Genomic DNA, 21,336 nt, shown 5'->3' with positions numbered 1-21,336 from the left:
ACACACCAATTATCAGCGCCGGAGAAGACATCGCAAACGCTTCCTGGCCATCCAGCGTAGATGTCAGTGAAACTGTTGGGAAGACAACGTTGGAGAAACGTGAACGTTTTATTTGTACTGTATAATCTGCAGATTCTGACAGAAATCTGCAACTATCCTTTGAAGCACCGCTCCTCTCTAAAACAGCAATAAGGATAATTATTAGGTTATCTACATTATTATGTAAATAACAAAATAACTTAAAGCAAAAATTGGGAAACGAAGTCCGAAGTCTTTATTTTAAGGGCCATCAATCAAACAATATTGTTTTCTGTGGGTCTAAACAGAGCGCGTTATGTGTGACATGTTCTTTTGCGCATGCGGGCCGCTTTGAGCGTTCACACTAGAGCACGTTTGCTGGCACATTTTATTTGTAGTGTGAACAAGCAGACAAAAACATCGGATTTGATCAAAAAATCGGAATTGAGCATTAACACCTGCAGTGTGAACGTAGCCTTTGAGAGATGCTCCTTTATTTTCGCTCATCACCTTTTTGTTGCACAGGGTAATGTAGACACTTTGTGTGGGAATGAGTTTACTCATTTACACATATAAAACAAAGTGAATGAGCTCATCATTACTCATACATAAGACTAAAAAAGGGTATAAAGAGTCAGAAAAAAGCGAATAATTTCTATAGTTTTGGCTGATTACACGCGCTAAATCCTTCATCGCCATGGAACCCAGGCTCTGCAGGATCTTCTTTCTCATCCTGCTTAAAGTGTGTGTGTGTGTGTGTTTCTCCAGCAGTAATAGTGTTTTGGTACCCTGCTGTTGTCTTTATGTTTTTGAACCATACAGTATTATCAATGAAGGATAGAGATTGTTGCCTTGGACAGAAACCACCTCTCGTGATTTGATGAAATATTTGCAATTTCACAGGGTTATTATAGAAGATTTGTCAACCCTAAAATCAACACCACAAAGCCTTTCATCTGCCTGTAGAGGACCAGAGCTTGAGAATCACACAAATTCCATCCCTGAGGGGGTATGAGGCAAAATTAAAACTAGATCTGAAAAACAATATAAAAACTACTTTCGGGGGAAAAAATGAACTTGAAAAACAGAGGAACTCTCTTTAGTTTTAGTTTCTGTTAGGTTATAATATTATCTAAAGTTTTTACCAATTATTTCTTACAGCTATGTAGTACAGCTGTTAATACCTGTGCTGACTTTTCTAAATCTTGCCTCTGACAAATGCCCTCCACACAATAAAAAGATGACAATGTCAACAAAAAGTGAAAATGTAAAAGTGCCGGAGCAGTAGCGCTGTAATGCATCTCTGTTTACGGGTGTACCTAATGAAACGATCAGTGCATATACAAAGACATGTTAAACATTAAGGTGCAGACAGAGTCAAAGCATTGTGAACTTTATTTTTTCTGTACTTTACATAAAAGTTTTTTTTTCTGGGCCCTAGCTTTATTAGAGCTGTACAGTATCTCTTCTATATAGCACATTGATGCATTAATGTATGCTCTACAGCTGTTTATGTACATGTGGACTGTGGTTGAGGATTAAAATCAATTTCTCTCTCATAATGCAACATGACAGATCAGAATAAATCAGTTTTCACAGTTTGAACAGTTCAGTTCGATCTTCTATGATAATTCTGAGACTTTTACTTTCCACTGTTGACACACCTCCAGCCCACCACAGCAAACTTTATTTTGATGTTTATCCTGCCAGGACTGGCAGCGCTGAGGAAGCGGAGAAGCCCAAGCATGAAAACACAACTGATGCATACAGAACTGAAAGATTAATAACAGGATTGTTTAACCCTGAATAAAACTTTAGACTGCACCTGAAGTCTTTGTGGATACAATAACTTATTTGTGCGCATGTGGATGCTGTTATCACCGTTATGTTTCTCTTCTGATAAAGAATAGAAAACTAACATTGACATAAGAAATTACAAGTGTTTGCTATCACCATTGCTTCTATGGATGCTCGACAGAGGTCTCTTGTTCCAGGATCCACTTTGGCAGAGGTACAAAGTGCATAATCCTCTTGGTTTTTGATACAGGGCTGGGTAGGTAGGTCTGTAATACTCCATCCAGAACTACAGTTGTCCAAATCCCAGTATTCCTCTTTCCGTTGTCCTCCTACTTGTCTTCTGACACACTGATGGAGGCTCTCAGTTCATGGAAGATCTTTTACCTTGAAAAGGAAGCAAAAAAAAAGAAAAGAAAAAAAAAAAGAACTTAAGACAACAAGAAAAACAGCCAAATTGAAAAGATAAGGAGCAGACACCTGATACATCCCTAAACTGGCTAAATGCACTGTGTTCTTATGCGACAGCCACAAACCAGATAACAAAGTATTAAAAAAGTATATTAAAAAAGTTTACTGTTTGTGAACAACAGCACGAGAAAAGGTTCAGTGAGAGATGAACATAAATCAGTAACCAGTCCTACCTGGTTTGTGGCTGTCAGGACGAACTAAATAATTTCCTTAATTTGGAGAAGAAGCCAACTTGTTGATTCAACTCTGCCTTGTTGTCATGTTTTCTTTGCCCTGCCTCAGACCGCCTACCACTGCTGCCCCCACCTGGACAGAGATTGATACTCCATCAGCCAGGTTTATCAACTAGGCAGAAATTCCTTTCTCAATCTTATTTCAGTGGACCAGAAGTACACAGCAAAAACCACAGAAGAAGGTAGAAGTAGGTAATGAAAAAAGCAGGAAACCAGATGAAGCTGTGTACCTGTGGTGGTGGCAGTGACACCATTTACTGTCCCCTCTATGTCCGTCTCATCCTCAGCGTAGCTCATCAACAGAGCTCTTTGCCTATCTGTGAGATTCCTATACAGGAAAACAAGGTTTTAGCTTTATTGTGATTTAATACATTTTTAAATTACACTGCAAGGATGTCAGTGCAGTCTTACTTGGGTATTTTAATTTTGACGTGGATGTAGTGATCTCCAAAGCCATAGCCACTGACTCGAGCAATTCCCTTCCCTGACAGGCGGATCCTCTGGTCTGTCTGGATGCCTGTAGGGATCTAAAGACAAATCCAGTCAATTGTTACACTGAATGTGTTTGAAATGTTGCCCAAAGTTGTTGTTATTCGGGTAACAAGACTTTCTACTTACAGATAAATTCAGAGTTTCATATAGGCCCTGTGTTCTCGCTGTGCCGCCCAGGATGGCTTGCGCTACGGATACGTAAAGGTCAGAGTGGATGTCTGCGCCATCCCTCCTGAATATGGGACTTTTTTGGACCTGGTCACAATCACACGGCAATCCCATTAAAGAGGCTCAGAAGGAAACCCTTCTGGAAGGTCTGGCTATGAGATTAGCATTAAATAGCAGCAACTGATGCGCAACAAATACCCACCTTAAATGTGATGAAGATCTCCTTCTTTCCAACCGGCATTCTCACGGTCTGACCATCCTCCACTCCTGCAGGGCATAATATGTAGTATCAATTAAAACGACTTTTAACTTGAACAGTGGAACGATCCATCTCAAAGAATAATCCCATTAAGATCAACACCAGCAGGCTTTAAAAGGTACAAGGAGGAGATGTCGCTTACATTTATACTTTAAATTTTTAAGATTAAATGTCTATTTTGTTTTTCTAGACTAAACACCTCAATACAGAGATAAACTATCCTCCAGTCCACAACTATTTAATTATACATTTAGGACAGAGCTAATTAACTTTCTGGCACAAGACCATTTTCAATTTAATATGCATAACTATACGGACAAAAAAGGAGCCAAAATAACCCTGATTACATTACTCGAGTCACATTATGTATTTAACTAGTTAAGAGTAATTTTATCTTTGCATTCTTTCAAATTCTGAGTGATTAAACTATCTTTTACTCAATGTTCATCAGTGAAGCTGCCCTTTTAGGCAATGTTTCAATAACTTTGTGAAACAGCCTATAGCAAAGCTTGCTTTGGCACATGGTCCTGCTCATTAAAAATGAATGCAAACATATCCTTGAGGTATTTGCAGCGTGTAAACAGTAGTCAGATAAACAGACTTGAGTGTGACTGACCTGCAGGCACAGGAACCATCACCGTCTTCTTCTGTTTGGTTTGTCCCGTGCCACGACAAGAGTTGCAGGGGGTGGAAATGACCGTGCCTTTGCCACCGCAGCGCCGACATGTGGAACGCATCACAAATGGGCCAGTATTTACTGTTTCCTATAGCGGGGAAAATTAATGTTTAATAACACACTTGGAAAAAAAAAGAGATAGAAACGAGATGATTGTTGGAGCTCTTACCATGCCAGAACCATTGCAGTTGTGGCAGTGTTGCACCTTAGTGCCTGGCTCGTGGCCTTTACCATCACAGCGCTGGCAGGCTGTTTCGATGTTAACTGACATCTCTTTGTTGACTCCCTTTGCTGCCTGAGTAAATGTCAGCTCCATAATGTACTATGAGAGGGAGGCAAAACAAACAAATAAAACATGTAAGAAGAGGACATTCTGATTGATAAAATAAACTGTTTCAATTAGAATCAGCTAAGGAATCGCTCGTCTTCACTTCACCCTATTTCACAATATCCCTCTAACCTCCTGTGGCTGATCAAATATGGCGCCGAAGTCTCCAAAGCCGCGGCCTCCAGAGAATTCTCCAAAGATTTTGCGGAAGAGCTCCTCTGGATCCACATTGCTGGCATGTCCACTCCAGTAATGCTGTCCTCTACCCGCCTGACCTGCATCAAAGCCCGCTGTGCCATATGTATCATACTGCTTCCTCTTCACTTCATCACTAAGAACCTATGAAGAACAAAGTAAGGTAATAATGGTAAAACCTGGAGATGTTTCATAGGTTTCAATGAGCAAAGCAAATCTAGAGTAGAATTAATGCCCAAAACCAAACCTCATAAGCTTCAGCCAGCTGAGCAAATTTTTCCTTGGCTTGTGGGTCATCTTTGTTGGTGTCAGGGTGATACTTTTTAGCCATCTGAGGGACAGCAAACATGAACACACCGTCAGCTACTGCAAACACTACTGTGCTCAGTTCAAGCTGCATCTCAGGCAGGAACAGACCTGGTAGTAGGCTTTCTTGATCTCCTTCTGCGTTGCTGTGCGAGGTACCCCAAGAACCTGGTAAAAGTCCTGTTTGCTGCTGGCAGGGGCACTTGTGTGAAAGGACTGAGTGTAGACAGCGTTTGGTGGTTTGAGGCCTGGAACTGTTCAGCAGGGTGAAAGGTGTGAGTACAGTTTCAAGACATTTAAAGAGAAATGCAGACAAGTAAAAAGACGCCAGATGGAGGACAGCTTTAATGTAAAACTTGGATGCATCTACAACCAAATAACACTAGAGTGTGGATCTGAGAATGTGTGGTTGTTTGTCTCTCTGTTAGCTCTGTGATGGACTGACAATCTGTCCAGGGTGTAGCCTATATCAGGCTGTAGCCCCACTGTGATCCTAAGAGGTATGTATGGATAAATGAGATGTCTCTCCAAATGCAGTGGTGCATTTTTAACTAAAAAGTTAAAGTTGTGGCTCATCTGTTCACAAATCCACTGTACAAGAAGTATTGTGGATCATGTTAGATGGTTTCCTCTGTGGGATTATTCCAATAACACAATTCTTGAAAAATAAGATGTGGAATAAAAATGTAAGTAAGCTGTGGATATTTCTGTAGGTGTTTGTGTAACTGTGTCACTAATTAGTGTGTTTAACATTGTTTTCTGCGGTTAGTTAGCGAGTGTAGGTGACAAATAATGCTAAAAGACATGAATGGAAAGCATCCTTAGACTAACCCTAACTGACAGAAGATTCTAGAAACAACACAGATCCCTAAAGCCCCCTCCAAATGTGGAGCATGTGAATTAGTCAAACTGACAGGTCTAATGTTAGTGTTAAGTTACTGACCAGGCCAAAATCTACAGTCTGACAGCAAAATGTAACACCGGCATCGGTCTCCTGCAAACTGAACTTAATGGCTGCAAAGTATGCAAGACTGACTGCATCACATTTGATCAACTTTGAGAGTGCATCATAAAAATGCGCCGGTCTCCAAGCTCGTCTTTTCTTCAGTGTTTGCTTGAGCCGTCATGAGGGCACTTTTATTTAGCTGTCTTACCCTGCGTCATTCGAGTGAACTTCAAAACAATTAGCCTAGCCTAGAATAGCCTAGCCTAGCCTAGCTAAGGCTACTACCATATGGCTAACACAGCTCTTACCTGACAGCCCTCTCAATGTCACCGCTTTCCCCACTCCGCCACACACCAGGCTCCCATCGCGCCACAGTTTTTCGGCCCGCAGTGTAGAGAAACTCCGGACTTCTCCATGCCCAGAGCACACAATAGCACTGACAGCTCTCCGCTGTCCTGAAGACACGGCGACTGTAATCCAACGTGAGGAGCAACGAGCAGCCGAGGACGCCATCATTGCTACACTGGCCGCCGCTCCAGACGCTCTGCGCATGTTCGGGAAACAGTGGGCGTCTCCCACTAACCCCCCCCCCCCCCCCCCCCCAAAGATATTCTGTTTAATCCGAGATGTCACTCTCTCAAGAAAATATGAGCTTTGAAAATTTAACTTAAGTCACCTTTTCTTTTTTTAAATAAATTCTGCTTAAGAAGTCACATCATATAAATCACGACCGGCTAAAATTATTCAATTTCCCCTGACTTTCCTCTGTATATCGAACATAACAAGTGACAAACGAAAGAGGATGCACACCTTTTGCAACACGGCGTAGCGCGTGAAGACAGCAACAATCCAGAAACAAATCTCCCGCCCTGTCGGACAGCTCCGTGGAGCAAAGCGAGCGAACACTTAAGCGGCAAGGCTGAACTGTCAGCTGTAGAAGGAACCCTCCTTTGCCGAGTACCAGCCACCTCGACACAGACACCCGGAAGGCACGAAAGTCAGTTTGAGAGGGCAGCATGAATCGCTTTAAGACCTCCAAATTCAAAAACACCACTCCGAAAATTGCCAAGAAAGATGTGAGTAGCTTGCGAGCAACAGAATAGGTGCAGATTTGCTAGCTAGCGTTAGCGTTGGTAATTAGCTCTGTGGTGTGCTCTTTTGTGGGGAACGCCTGCGTGTTTGCAAGGGATGTTGAACTTCCTGCATCTGGAAATCTGCACAGCATTCAGAGCAGGAGATGCAAGTGTTCTGTGGGCTCTTAGTGAAGACTGAAATCATTGTGGTTGCACACTGCTGTCAGCCGTGATAGGATGCTGTGGTGATGCACATCACCATACTTGTGTTAAAATAGCTTATTAGCTCTTTGCTGCAGTATTATATGGTTTTGATTGCTCCGATTTTCAGCCAATGGGAAAAAATATAAAATTTCCCCACTGGGAAAGGAAAATAATAATAATAATATAACTACCATATAACTACCACAGTTGCCTCTTTTTCAGTGATAGTAGTCCTGCAGATTGCAATTGTTGACATGTCTGGACTGGACTGCAGTGTCTTGCATACAAATCTGGACCAATTCTTTCTCAACTTTAAACGCCTAAAGCTCTGCTTTGTGAGGTGTATATTATAATGTAATCCCCAGCTTTTTTTTATTTTATTTTATTTTTAAAGCCGAGGCAATCCTTGGCATGCACAGAAACAGTGGTATCTCTACAAATCTGTGCCCGGGGTTTAAGACAGCAGGTGGTGCTTTGCTCTTGTGAATGTTAAACTAGCCCTTTGCACCGGAGAGCAGATTTAATGTGAAGTCATGTGTCTGTGTGCTGACATTTTATACTCAGTGCAGGGGTGAAATGTTGGTCAAGAGGAGATGCAGGATTATGTGGCTAGAATGAGAAAAGAAAGCAATTTTATGTCAAAGCTACTTCAAATCATAGGCCTGCAGAGGAATTTAAAAAAGGTAGTGAAAGAAAGTGACCAGTGAACATAAAGTTGTCTTTCAGATGATATAACTAGAAGTTTTATAGACTCAGTTATTGTAATAATCAGCATTATATGTGGTTTAGATTGAGGAATTTAAGTTAAGTCATATGTTGTGATTTTGTTTGGGATTGAAACGGCCTCTAGTGTGATGTATTTGCATTTGTTGTCTACCTCGCTTTTGACACAAACATGTCTAGTTTTGTTGCAATAAATGCAAAGAGTGCTTTGAAATGAATGAACAGAGCAGCAATACATCTCTTCTGCAAGGCTGTCGGAGCTGTCAAAGTGCCCTTTAGCGGCTGAATGACCATCAGGATTGCTCTTAGTTTCCTGAATAGCAGCGCAGCAGTACTTACTGGAGCATGCTGTACAGACACACTTTCCTCTAGCTGCTCTTGCCTTGTTAATGTTATGAAAGAGTTTTAAGAGTTCTCTGCTGTGCAAAGCAGGGAGGACTTCCACTTCCTTCCCACTCATGCGTGCATGTGTGTGTGCTCTCTGTCAGATCCTTCCTGTTTATTGCAGCGTTTGCTTTCTTTTTCTTTTTTTTTATGGTTGTGACAGTGTGTGGCTTAATATTATGAAACAAAGAGGAGATGGTTGTTTGTGGTCTTTTTTGCATTGACTTATGCTTGCGCATTATTAAACCCATGTGTTTCCACTAGGAGTGGATCAACAATGTCCATGCTGGCTCCTTTGCCTCCCAGGGCAACCACATCAAAGCAAGTTCCAAGCTGGTGGCTTTCAATACTGAGCAGGCTGGTAAGACTATAAAGGTTTGGCAGAACAGTAACATTCCCTTATACTGTGCTGTGAAAAGGTATTTGCCCCCTTCCTGATGTCTTTGTAAGGTTTTCCAACCTGGGTTGATTACTGAAACTGAACTCAGCTTTTCAAAAATGTGGTTAATTATAGTTAAATCAGGAGTTAACAAGGGTGGGGTGTTACTTTTCAAATAGGGCCAGATAGGTTTGGATCGATTGTTTTTTCCGCTTCTTAAATAAAATCATCACGTTAAAAATACATTTGAATTTACTCAGGCTTATCTTTGTCAGATAGAAGTATCCACTTTTTACAGTATGAGTCATGTTTATACTGCTGTTACCCAAGTTCAGAATATCAAGATAACATAACCTAAAAATCAAACACAGTTAGAAGGAACATTTTGAATTTTTGAAAGGATAATTCCTGACATTTCCTGTCTGCTGTACGTGTCCACAGGTGGAGGCATGCTGGGCCTGTCTTCAGTCCAACCAGGCTCAGACGGCCAGCGGGCTGTCACCCAGATTTCCTGCCATTCTGGTAGTTTTTTTTTTTTTTAATCCTTTTGATTGCCTCTTAAACTCTTTAAAAACAGAAATCACATGAGAAATCTACATGATGTTTCTCAGAAGTGAAAGTAGACACATGACCTGGTTCTAATATCTTATGCTAATGTCTATTAATTAATTTTCCTTCTCTCCTGTCAGATCTTGTGACTGACATGGACTTCTCTCCTTTTGATGATAGTCTCCTGGCAACATGCTCAGTAGATGAAACGGTGAGCTGTTCAGTGTCCTACTTCTTTCTGACCTTGTTCGTTCAAATATACTCATAAGCCAACGTTCCATCGTCTCAGGCCTTGTTATTCCTGCCAGGATTTTGAATTGTTTTTCCTATTTAAACGTTTTGAAGACTCCTTTCTCTCAGCCACAGGTGCCCCAGCTTACTGGAATGTGCTGAACGGGGTCCTGCGTCTTCATACTCAGCAGCTCGGTTTACCTCACAGACCCGTAAAGATATGCAACTTTTGCCGCACACACGAACCAAAGTGATCTGCAATGCCCCGCATCTGCAAAACACTTTCTCTCCTCTTATCTTTTGCCAGCACGTCATATTGTTTCACCAGCTTGGTTGTGCTGAGCAGGGAAAATGTCTGGGAAACGTGATCTCAATTGTGTGTTTTTCCTGACTTAACTAGACTTTATATAAACTCTTTTTCATAAATTTTCATGTAATCTGATATTGATGTTAGAAACATAACATGAGCCCAGACCCCAAATTATTCAACATTTAGAGAAATACATCATTTGACGGCCTGGTTGATGTTACACTTTGATATTTTAATTACATGCTGTTTTGATCTTCTTCACACAGTTTGTTCCCTTTGTGAGGCTAGACAACCACAGCTCCTGCAGTCTTATGGTTGCTTAGCCTAGCCATGACCAGTTGGTGAGGGGAGGGAGAGAGGACAAAAAACACACTGTAGAAGAGAGCCACACAATAATAATACTTAATGATTAAATGCAGAGTCATGTATAAACACATTTAAGAAAGTGTGTACTTTATTGAGCCCCGTGGGGAAATTGCTCTCTGCATTTAACCCATTCACTCAGTGAAGCAGTGGGCAGCCATTGGGCGCCCGGGGAGCAGTGTGTAGGGACGGTACCTTGCTCAGGGGTACCTCAGGGTAGCTGTTAAGGGGAATCGAACCCCCGACCTTCCGATCATGGGGCAACCACTCTACCTACTGAGCTATCCCTGCCCCTACCCATTTAGTGAGTGAGTGAAGAAGAAACCCTCAGTGCATTATGGGAATCCTCCCAGCAGCTTAGGCCTATTGTAGTGTAACTAAGGGAGGATTCAGAATCACCTGATCTAGCCGTATTGTTTGTTTTGCTAAGAGGAGGGAGAGGGGGAGAAAAGGGATGAAGGTTTGTTTTTTCCCTGAAATGGATACAGAGATGGCAGGAAGAGGGAGAAAGAGCCATTATCTTTATTTTTAGTCCTTTCGTGTGCGCAGGTGAAGCTGTGGCGTTTGTGTGATCTGGCGCAGGAGCAGTCCAGCAGTCCAGAGCTGACCCTGCGGCCAGGTCAGGGCAGGCTCGAGCTGGTGCTCTTCCACCCCACCTCCTCTGGCTTGCTGGCTGTTGGCACCACTAAGTCTGCTCAGATTTGGGACACCAACTGCCAGGAAGCACCGCTAGCAGGTAACTACAACCAGCAGCTGAGCACAGTTAAATTTTTTTATTTGAAACAAATCTCAAAATCTTTGTTCGTACATCATGTGCCGTGCTGTTTTTCACATGTAACATTTCAGTCTGTGTCAGTTAGTTGTCAGTAAATGTGCCGCATTTTGTTTCTGTGTGTAACAAAAGTTTATATATGGAGTGGAGTGAAGTGCTTGCCCTTTTTTTGTGTTGGAGACTCTCTCACTGACACTGCCTACGTTTTACAGCCCTGTGGCTCTGTCTAAGTGCTGGAGCAGCAGAGGTAATGTTTTGGTTTGCAATCCTGGCCCCAGTCTCCTTGGATTGGCCTCAGGATATAATCACTATCCTCTGGCCTCACCCCCCCCCCCCCCCCCACCCCCCCAAAAAAAACAAAAAACAACCCCAACCCACACACATATACTGTGTCCCTCCTTCTCCACCCCCCCATGACAGCTGGCCTGGCTGCTGCTGCTCACTGCTGATCCAACCTGCCACCGTGTCTTTCATCGCCCTCATTTGTAGTTTTCTTTCCATGTGTGGTCAAGGAGCAAGATCTGAATGAGAAAATGTGCATCTAAGTGAGCGTGTGTTTGGGTTCTTGTGTTTATTTGTTTGTTTTTTCGCTCTTCACTTTTACTTTGTGTGGCACTGTCCTAACAAGAGCACCCTTCATTTTTTGGTGTGTGTCATGGTGAAATGATTCACACAAGCTATGCTGTGATCACTTATGGCACTTCAGCTTACACGTGCCATGCTTTGAATTTCTTACATATGCCTACACTGGTGAAAGGTGTAAACCACTCATACTTTTATTGTTGTGTTTTCTGAACACTGTGTGCTTGATTTATGGCCTCATCTCTTCCCTGCATTTTCATGAAGTGACCTCTTTACATTGATGTGTGTGTTTTGTTTTCTTTTTTGTCTTGTCTGTGTTTGTGCTGTCAATCTGTCCTCGCTTCCCTCTTTCTTTCCAAACCATTTTAACTTTCTTTGTCATTGTTTTGTCACTGTCTAACATTAACATTATTTCCAGTTTCTACCACTTTAAAAGATCCATTGCGTGTTTGCAGTTCTAGAGCAGCACGGTGACCAGGTGCAGAGTCTCGGCTGGAAACTCGATGGATCTCTTTTGGCTTCCTCCTGCAAGGTGAGGACAGCTCAACCTGAACAGGATGTTAAGTCTTAGTCAAAACTAAGCCAAAATGCACAAGCACTGTGTAAAAAAAAAAAAAAACTAAGGAAACCTCACGATTCAGCAGTTTGTAGAACCAGCTGTAGCAGCAATAACTTGAAGTACTTGTTTTTCTTTATCAGTCCCTCACATCATTGTGGAGGAATTTGGCCCACTCAGTTCATTGAGGTTTTATGGGCATTCTCTTATGCACAGCTCTCTTAAGGTAACACCATAGCATTTCAGTCGGGCTGGGGTCTGGACTTTGGCTAGGCCATTGTAACACCTTGGGTCTTTCACCTTGGATCATTGTCCTGTTGCATGATAGAAATTTGGTCAAGCTTCAGCTGTCAGACAGATGGGCTCACATTTGAGTAAGAATACTTTGGTTTACAGAGGAGTCCATGGTTTACTCAATAACTGCAAAATGTCCAGGCCCTGTCACTTCTACACTAGCCCAAAGCATCACCTCTCCACCACTGTGCTTAAAAGTTGGTATCACATGTTCTTGCTGAAATGCCGTGCATGTTCTTTTTAGAGAAGAAAGACAACCCTCCCCATCCCTTTTACTGAACTTTACCATTTAGCATGCTAACTGAGGCCTGTAGAGTCTAAGATAGAGGTCTTGGGTTTTTTGCTGTTTGTCTGAACATTAAAGTCAGTTCACCCCAAGGTCAGTACAGTCTGAATTTACTGGGGCTTTCACTGCTGGTAAAATTGGCACCAATCATGAATGTTTTCCACTTGCGAATACTTTAGTTCACTGAACTGACTTCAGATTGTTTGGAAATGACTCTATAACCAGATTGATGAGCAACAAAAACAGCTTCTGTAAGTTCAGAGAAATTGATGTCCTCTTTGGACTGATCGAGCAAACTGACAAAAGTTCTGCTTTTATGGAGGTGCTCACACTTACTGATGATCAATTAATCAAGTACATTTGATTAGCAGCACGTGGCTGCTACTTACTCTCTTAATTCCTATGCAATCAGTAAAGATGTTTTCAGTTTTTCACATACTGCTTCTGCATTTTGACTTTGTTAAATATATAATAGTGTCACATTAAAATAATATATCGTGTGATGTAATTCATCTGGGGTTGTATTTACTAAATATTAAGACCCTTTTAGGGACAGATTATTTTCATTAAATCCTAATGCATTAAATCATAGACGTACTTTCTTTTTACTGTGACTGTACGTTACAGTCATTTAAAGTGAATGCTGTAACCCTCTAATATATGGACGGAGGGTTGATTGCTCTAGTTGCAGTTGTGGTTTGTGACCACTAGATGCAGTCAGTGTCTCACACTGAGTGCAGAAAGCCCCACTTTGAACATTGCTGCACTTTATCTGTTTATATGAGTTAATTTCAGAAAACTGTTAACACGGGTCAAACTTATAAAAAAGGGTGGGGGTCACATTACACATTAGATCAGAAACTGTTGAGCAGGTCTTTAGAGGGGAAAAGGGGATACATTTAGAAAACCAATTTTATAGCAAAAGATGTAATTTACCGTTTATTAATGTTTTTGGCTTCATTATTAACATATTAAAACAGAAGGCCTGTGGAGATTTTCTTCATCAGACTGGAAACTTCAGTCTCTTGGCAATAAAGGCTCTAATAATGGAAACAAGCTGCGTACAAAGGATAAATATATCAAGGCCTTTGTTTTGTCTTGCCCCCACCTGACCCCTGAGCCCCAAACCCAATAAGAAGAATTAGAATCTGGTGAACAGTGCTTGTTTGACATCTCCACTGGGTATGTGGTTTATAGGAAAAGCATGAAATAAACTAAATTAATTGCTCAAGAAAGGAAGTCTGGAAAGCTGTGTCTTTATGGCCAAAGGGTTTTCTGTTTGGGTGTTAATAATTTAGGCAAAGAAAGAAGAAGAAAGGATGTGGTTTAAATCTGTTTAGGAATAGAAGTTTATAAGTTTAGAGGGAATTATTTGATGAGTATATTTTGAATATAGAAAGAGCCCAGGGATCATTTTTTAAATATTATTCTGTTGTACACTGTTTTAACTGTCACATTATGCACTAGAGTAAACTTTACTAAAAGCTCAAATTAAGTGATTGATATGAAAATATGACAAATACTTAATGAGCTTACTTGAGCTTGAGACCAAATAAACTTTGACACAGAAATATGCCACATGCATGTAATTAGCAGGTAACATTGTTGGCCCAGGCTCCCTTTGTTTGTCTTTGCTCTGACAAGTAACAAATTAATCCAGCAGTCATGGATTGTGTCCAAATGATGACATTAAGTTGACAGGATAATAGCCTTCACCGGAGCTAACAAGCCTTTCTGTCCAAAGTGAGACTTAGACGGAAAGAACCAGGCACCTCAGAAACAAGTGTGCAGAGGTGTGGCGGTGGGGTGGGGTGCAAGATCAGAGGCTGTGAGGCCTCTGAGGTTCTTGCCCCATTGGGCTCTGGTGTCATTTAACCAAAAGGCCCCTTTCAGTCTCCCCAATCTAGCTTATTAAAGCAAATAGGGCCTGCCAACATGTGGGTCCAATCTCTCCAGCCCTCCTGTAGGGTAAACACTGCGCACAGGGCTGGGTTGGGGGAAGATGAAGGGGAGACCACCACCCTGAGGAGCAAGAATCATGACAGGCCTCATTTGAACCTGGAGAGATGTGTATTTATGACACACTGTGGAGAAAGGCAGCATTCAGTGCAATGAAACCCACAGGTAGTGTGAGCAGGGATGGAGGTAGGCCCTTGTTTATCTGAATGATGGACGGGCCTGGGTGGTATGCTGTCTGGAAGTGAGGTGTCTGTGGGTTTATGCCCCACGGTTCACCTTGAATTTTGAATTTTATCTGTGCTCTGTCTCCCACAGAGCACAGAATCACTGGTTAAAAGGTTGTGTGATCCCAAACTGCCAGTCACAGTTACACTACACTAGTAACCATGGGAAACAACAAGCTGGCAGGACAGTGTGTTTGATGAGTGAAGTTGGAGTGAGAGAGCAGCCCTCGCCGAAGATTCCCAGCATCTGTGTGTGTGTTTGCACACATGTGAAAGTTGTGTGCAACACACAAGTGGCGAAAACTCATTAACAGCAGCTTGAGAATGAGGCTCCATCACTTTGATTATACAGCAGCTTTCTCAGCACACACACACACAAACACACTCATAAACACACACAAGGCTATCTGGCCACTCTGCATTTATGAGTTTAGGTAAAGTTTATATGTGTTGTTGTTGTCATAGGCTTAACAAGGTGTGTGTGTGTTCGCGTTTGCTTGCTGGAGAACATCTGTATGTGAGAAACCTCTCATTTGTGTATTTGCACAAGCTGGTGTCCTCTTCCATATCTTATGTGAGAGAGTCGGCATGTATGTGTTTGCATTGAAGGTTTAAGGTTTGCATTGAAGGTTTCAGCATTCACAACATAATTCAAATAAATCATGGACATAATTGTTAGGGGCAGCACCAGCTTACTATCTCCCAAAATAAGCTCCACAAATAAATCTTTACCACTTAGAGATAGTTTAGAGCTCATAGATTGGTTTTAGACCAAATCTGGCATTTTGGCAGCAGGTGGGCTGTGGCCCATGTGGGTGTGTTTGTGTGTATGTCTGCCTTCTGAGTCTTTGGCTTAGCCCCAGGTCACAGCGGCCTGAAGACACAGCTTTGGGCCATCATACTCGTGGGTGGGCTTCACTCACACACGAGTGGAGAGGCAGAGAAAGAAGCAGAACGTTAGTTATTACCCTTGTTTACTACTCAAGTTAAAAAAATCGGAAAAATGTAGCTCTTTATTTATATTCTGTTGCACAGAGCTCATCTTTTTGTGACTTTAACTGCATCACAGTTAGCATAGTATATCTTTAAAAGTGCCGATGGTTTTGCCTTTAGAGTATTGCCTGCTGTCAGCTCCTCACGTTAGGCCGTTGCGGTGATCACGGTCGTGCTGCAGACACACATTCACAGTCACAGTTTGATCCCATTAAGCCCCCATTTCCTTCCAATCACATAGGAGCCACTGTGATTGGCTGCTTTGATTGATGCCTAATGCATGTTTGGGCTGGCCGGGGTCACGGCACGGGAGGCCACGGCGAGGTCACTGGGTTGCATTTGCTAACAATGAATCAGTGAGATCACGCTGATGAATAAGGGCACTTTGGAGAGCTTGTGTTGCTCTTTCTTAATTTTACTATAGATATATAGACTTTTTTTAAAAATACTTAAAAAAAAGCCCCTTTCCATTGAGCTTTTTTCCACAGAAGGAAAAAGAGGAAATTACAACACAGACATAATTTTTTTGGTTTTTAAAAAGTCCCAGTTTAAATTGGCCCTCTTAATATTTGTGTCATGTATCAAAAATAATAAAAATTTCTAATATTGCTAATTGACTTACTAAGTCTCTCTTTCTTTAATGCTTGGATAGGATAAGATGATCCGCGTGTTTGATCCCCGAGCCCAGCTGGCACCTGTTCAGGTAAGTCTCCAGTAAAAAGTCATCACAATGCTGCCAAAGGAACAACTGCAGCTGCTCTCTGGGCATTGTAACACTTGTAACTGTGGTCCACTTCTTGCTTTTTTTTGTGGCGTGGGATTTTGTTTACAGTGTAGAAGAAATAGAAAATCATCTCTCTTCAAAGTACCTATTGGTAGAATAACCACCCTGTTCATTGTCACTGTGCTCTACTGCCATTTACTGTAATATAAGCCCCTTTACTTTCCCGCACTCCATCTAGTGACAAACATGTTAACAGTAACCAAGAATGCTCACCACTGGCCACTCACAGTAATTCATCTACTACTGATTTATGGAAGTGCTGCACACGATGTCATCGCTGCTCTTTAATTCCCACGGGTACCCATCCCAGCCCTCATCCCTCCTTTTTTTCCCCTTTCTCCTCCACTGGCAATCAGCTTTGAGCCAATTTTATCCACCAGCAATGAGGGAGTGGAGTAGTAGGGCATTTGTGTGCTAAGGGGATGAGGAAGAAAAGATGAAGTGGGGGAGGCATGAGTGAGTGTTGCGAGAGGCAGCTCAGTATAGTGCAAATAATCTCACACATTTCCACAGTGGACCTCCCAGGCTGATTTAATTACTGGGGTAGTATTGTGCCTGATGGTCTCTTGTTCACATTTGTAAATATAAAGAATCTTGCAAAAACACAACATGAAGCAGCAGCTTTAATATATTATATCACAGAAATACCTGGAAGGCACAGCAGGCTGTATGGAAGTGAAGCATATTTGTGGGTTCATGCACCTGCGAACATGTGAAGACATTTATATCTGCTCACACTGCACAGTATGTACTCGCCCATGTGTTCTTTATTTGTTTTGAATCTTTCGAGACCTTTATGTAAGGGTTACAGTTTCAGAGGTATGTCTCTGAAGTCAGCGAGGCAGCAAAGGAAAGGGTATGCAGATGATTTTATTTGTGCCACACGTCTTACTGCCTGTATAATGGAGTGAATGGGTGTCTGTTTTCTGAGGTAACATGAGCTGATTCTCTCCAGTCTTTGAACCCAGTTGTTTACATCAGGTGTCTCAGTGTTGATGTCATTTTAGCACACTGCTGTTCTGCAGCCTGTTGGAATTTTCTGCACAGGAGGATTTTCTCCCCAGAAATCCAATGCAGACTTTAAGAAGATGTGTCCAGCAGTGCTATAAATTGCCTGAAAATATGATATTCCAGGCAACTTGGTGCAGCCAAAGGGTGTCATTAGTTTAGATTAAATCAGTGCTGGGTAGTCTGTCTGTCTCAAACAGTGTCTCCAGTAGGAGCCAGTGGTTCCTAGTGGCGGGGATATGCTGCACTAGGACATTTTAGGAATGGGGAGAACCAAATACGTGAAAAGGCAAGGTCTTTGGGTCAGTTTAAAAAAAAATTTCCTAAACGAGTACTGCACAGATTTTGCACTTCACATCTATTCTTCCCAGTTCTGCTGCATCTGAATAATCCTGGAGATTCCATCATTTTTTATCCACATACATTTTTTGATTGAGTCTTAGCTCATTTGGTCGATGACCTGATGAGCTCAGTGGATGCAGTCGAGAGGCATCTATCAACAATCCGTTCATTCACAACAATAATTGCTGCTCCTCTCAGAGTATTGTTCAGAACTGAATCAAAGTTACTCACAATGATTACCTGATGTGTCTCTTTTGGGAGTAGGGGTTCAAAATCAAGATTATATTTGCCATTTCACGTTCACATTTTTCCATTTTCACTAGAATGTTTTTAAAGAGTAAGTTTAAAATGCATGGGTAGACTGGTGTCTTTTTTAATGTTTGAATGATTCGTAGATCAGTGTTAAGTGGTTTAACAAACTAAAAAGATTCTTCTGAAAATGGTCAAGTATAAGGCCTGGAATCAAAATAATTTAAAAAGCAGCTTATGGCATGAAAAACTTAAAAAAAAACAGGCAGAGCATTTGCTAAGACTAGAAACGACTGAGTATTATATGGCTAGAAAAAGGCTAAATTATGTCACATTCTCCCTGTGCCACATCTTCCATATTACTTCCTTTATTACAAGAGATAACAAATGCATTGTCAACACTTTTCTATCTAAGCAGTGCAGCTATTGTCAGAGATCTTTATTAATGTAGTAAGCAACCACAGTAGGAGACAGACTGAAGGTTTACTCTTGTTTTTATGCTTGCTTAACTCTCGTTTCTTCTTTTTTATTTTCTGTATAAGATATATAAGAAGCTAATGATAGACTCCTTTAGACTCTTTTTATCCCTCCCTCTCCCAGCTGGTCTGCAACAAAATTGTCAATTCAAAAATGGTTTGTGGCTTTAAAAAAAGTTTTCTTAGACTGCTTGCCGCAAGGACACTCAGAGACCATTGAGCCAAGTCTGCTAGCCTCTCCACCCTCTTTGTTTCTCTCTTTGCTTTCTCTGATTAATGTGTGTCTTTGCCTCGCAGACTACTAATATGTGCAGATATGTGATTCAGCAAACTGAGATTCTCTGTAGTCAGCACATTAATTCACCACCTCAAACCAAGGAGAGCTGGGATCCAGATCAAAGTTATGAGAGGGTTTGCTCTTGCCTTTTTGGTTTTGCATTCTCTCCCTTTCTTCTTTTGCTTCTATAACAGAAAACCAGAAGGTCCTGCTTTGAAAAGCTTTGGTCTGGGCCCTCTGAAGAGTGGGCAGAACCTCACCCATACAGCTTTCAGATGTGTTTCTCTGTCAAAAGAATGGGAGAGCCACTGCCACTCCTATTAGCACCAGATCTGCTGAAGGGTGTGGGTGCTGAATCCTTAACACACTGAAACATGATGAGTGCAGTAATTCTGATGCAGAGAAGAGTGGGAGCCACAAAGCAGTTCGACACCATAAAACATAACACAGCACAACATTTCACATTGCATGAGTGGTTTCGATGAGATTCCACAAAATAGTTTGTTTGTTTCTGACATGAAGGCATTTTCAAGCACTTTCTCCACTTTGCATTTTCAATGGTTTGTTGTTGTAGATGTGATGCGATGGCAGGGAACGGCCATTGTGGCCACAAAGTAAACAGAGGGGCAGAGAAATGGCCAAACTATGCGAATTTGTAACCTCACTGGGAGGTCTGTTTTCCTTCCTGCTTGAGCGCCAGTCAGTTGTCTTCATCAGGAGACGCCGCAACTCTTCTCTGAAAAGACTTCTGGGGGAAGGATATTGTAAGAAAGCTGGGGAGCATTAGGGTAAAGCACGAGTTTCTCCAATTTTCAATCCGAATTTCCCTGGAGTAAACAAAGTGAAATGTATACATCTAACAGAAATGTTTTTCTTTTGCCCGAATTTGGAAGGAAGCCGACGTATCATTTGTAACACTCATCTGTGTAGTGCTGATCCAATAAGTGATTGTACTGGCTATTCTCCTCCTCCCTTAAGGACTGCAAAAGAAATTTGTATTTTCCAGGTATTTTTAGGTAGTTAACAGTCACTGGATATATCACAGGAATGAGAAATAACTCAAGGTAAATGCAGGCTTATTGATCGGTTCCTCAAAAAGCAGGTGCGCTCATGTAGATGTAATAATGAGGAGTTATTTGTTATAATGGTGGCTCTTGCGAAAACAAGAACAAGGCTAAAGAGAAATATTAAAAAATTAGAAGAGCAGGAGTGCCATGCAGCTCACCTGCTAAAACCATTAAATGACATGCAGTGTAAAAGCCCCCATCACACTGTCCTAGACGCGGGTCGGCGACTACCAAGGTGGCTACTATTTACTAGGGATGAATTTGTATTCCCCAACCAGTTAGTGTGTGGTTGCTAGAGGTTCATGCCTTTCACTGGGTGAAACCGGTTGCAAAGAGGTTTACGGTTCAGCTGAATTCCACTTTGCATTATACTTTTAAGAACTCATTTGAAAGAGCAGGTCATCGAACGGTCAGAAGGTTGGTGGATTAATTCCTGACCTTTCATATCAAAGAATCAGTAGATACTGAACCCAGAGTTGATCCTCTATGCATCTGTACGTTACCGTGGCGATCTGATGCTATGCAAACCAATGGCAACATGGTTTTCTGTACAGCACTGTATACCTTTTTGCAATAAATTTAATCTTGCAGCTACAGGCAACCTTCAGCAACTCACCATCTGGTCAGCGAATACACAGTTTTCCCTAGCAACCTGTCGTTGCCAGAGGGGCATAGACTGCTGTTTAGGCCACTAGGAGTGAGTGGGGCTTTAGGAAGCAATTTTACAGCAGCTACCAGCCACCTCCAGCTGCAACTTGCCAACCAGTCAATACATAAACACTTTGCTAGGGGGTAGTTGACTGGGACTTCACACGCAAACAATAAGAAAAATAGGAATTAAGAATCCTAAGCAGCAGACAAGCAAAAGTTAGATGAGATAGTTTAAGAGATGGGTTGCAAAGATGGTTTAGGAAACAGCTTCTATTGTGTTATGGGATGAATTTTTTCAAATTAAGTATTTTGTGGAGATCATTCCAGCAAATACAGTATTAGGAACTGTGACACAGGTTTTATTGTGCACCTGATTGGATTTTGCGAGGCACTCCTCATCCTCCACAGCATCCAGAACCATGAGCTGGGACACAGCTGGTGCCTTGGTTCCTCCAAAGGCAGCCTAGTTGAGTGGGGCTTGCTCATCCCTGTGGCCAGCACTGAATTGGGTTCTCCCTTAGCCAGGTGGAGTAAATATAGGCCCTAATTACAGCCCTGCTCCTGCTGTATTTATGGGAAATAAGACTGCACAGGGTAATTAAGGTCTTGGACAGAAAGAGCAGTGTATATACTGCATCTGTAATCAGTGCAAGTGTGTATGTATGTGCACAAGCGACAGTTGTTAGGTAGTTGGCGCACGGAAGACGGGTTCAA

The 21,336-nt window shown here is 41.9% G+C and overlaps 2 protein-coding genes across 3 annotated transcripts in view; one reads left to right on the top strand and one right to left on the bottom strand.

Annotated features, from left to right (window-relative positions):
• Nucleotides 1–1,409: 1,409 nt before the first annotated feature.
• On the bottom strand, nucleotides 1,410–6,438 carry dnaja3a (DnaJ heat shock protein family (Hsp40) member A3a). 2 transcript variants are annotated; one of them, XM_085352448.1, is made up of 12 exons: nucleotides 6,195–6,438; nucleotides 5,052–5,194; nucleotides 4,882–4,965; nucleotides 4,572–4,778; nucleotides 4,281–4,433; nucleotides 4,052–4,199; nucleotides 3,379–3,443; nucleotides 3,135–3,263; nucleotides 2,928–3,043; nucleotides 2,747–2,844; nucleotides 2,457–2,589; nucleotides 1,410–2,199 (listed from the first exon to the last, which is right to left on the bottom strand). In XM_085352448.1, exons 1-11 carry the CDS (start codon nucleotides 6,436–6,438, stop codon nucleotides 2,471–2,473), a joined length of 1,506 nt encoding a protein of 501 aa, XP_085208574.1. In that variant the 3' UTR covers nucleotides 1,410–2,199; nucleotides 2,457–2,470. The 2 variants fall into 2 exon arrangements, with proteins under 2 accessions (XP_085208574.1, XP_085208575.1); XM_085352449.1 differs by lacking the exon at nucleotides 2,457–2,589.
• Nucleotides 6,439–6,863: 425 nt separating this feature from the next.
• The window catches only part of coro7 (coronin 7), a 104,532-nt gene continuing 90,059 nt past the window's right edge, over nucleotides 6,864–21,336 (top strand). Inside the window, exons 1-7 of the mRNA XM_085352447.1 lie at nucleotides 6,864–6,962; nucleotides 8,535–8,631; nucleotides 9,091–9,171; nucleotides 9,339–9,409; nucleotides 10,652–10,838; nucleotides 11,912–11,988; nucleotides 16,421–16,471. Of these exons, the coding sequence (XP_085208573.1) occupies nucleotides 6,903–6,962; nucleotides 8,535–8,631; nucleotides 9,091–9,171; nucleotides 9,339–9,409; nucleotides 10,652–10,838; nucleotides 11,912–11,988; nucleotides 16,421–16,471 (624 nt within the window). The 5' untranslated portion in view covers nucleotides 6,864–6,902. The remainder of the gene's footprint in view (nucleotides 6,963–8,534; nucleotides 8,632–9,090; nucleotides 9,172–9,338; nucleotides 9,410–10,651; nucleotides 10,839–11,911; nucleotides 11,989–16,420; nucleotides 16,472–21,336) is intronic.

The sequence above is a fragment of the Diplotaxodon limnothrissa genome, linkage group LG4 (genome assembly GCF_057381915.1).
Source record: "Diplotaxodon limnothrissa isolate DT_005_m linkage group LG4, D_limnothrissa_male_GT1.1, whole genome shotgun sequence".
NCBI lineage: Eukaryota > Metazoa > Chordata > Actinopteri > Cichliformes > Cichlidae > Diplotaxodon > Diplotaxodon limnothrissa.
This window is presented reverse-complemented; position numbering and strand designations above follow the sequence as displayed.

Excerpts from the sequence above, each read along its gene's own strand:
- dnaja3a (XM_085352448.1), bottom strand. The coding sequence starts at position 6,438 with ATGCGCAGAGCGTCTGGAGCGGCGGCCAGTGTAGCAATGATGGCGTCC. Across the intron at positions 4,966-5,051 it reads TCAAGAAAGCCTACTACCAG|ATGGCTAAAAAGTATCACCC; the intron begins GTCTGTTCCTGC and ends GCTGTCCCTCAG. Across the intron at positions 3,264-3,378 it reads AGATCTTCATCACATTTAAG|GTCCAAAAAAGTCCCATATT; the intron begins GTGGGTATTTGT and ends GATTGTGACCAG.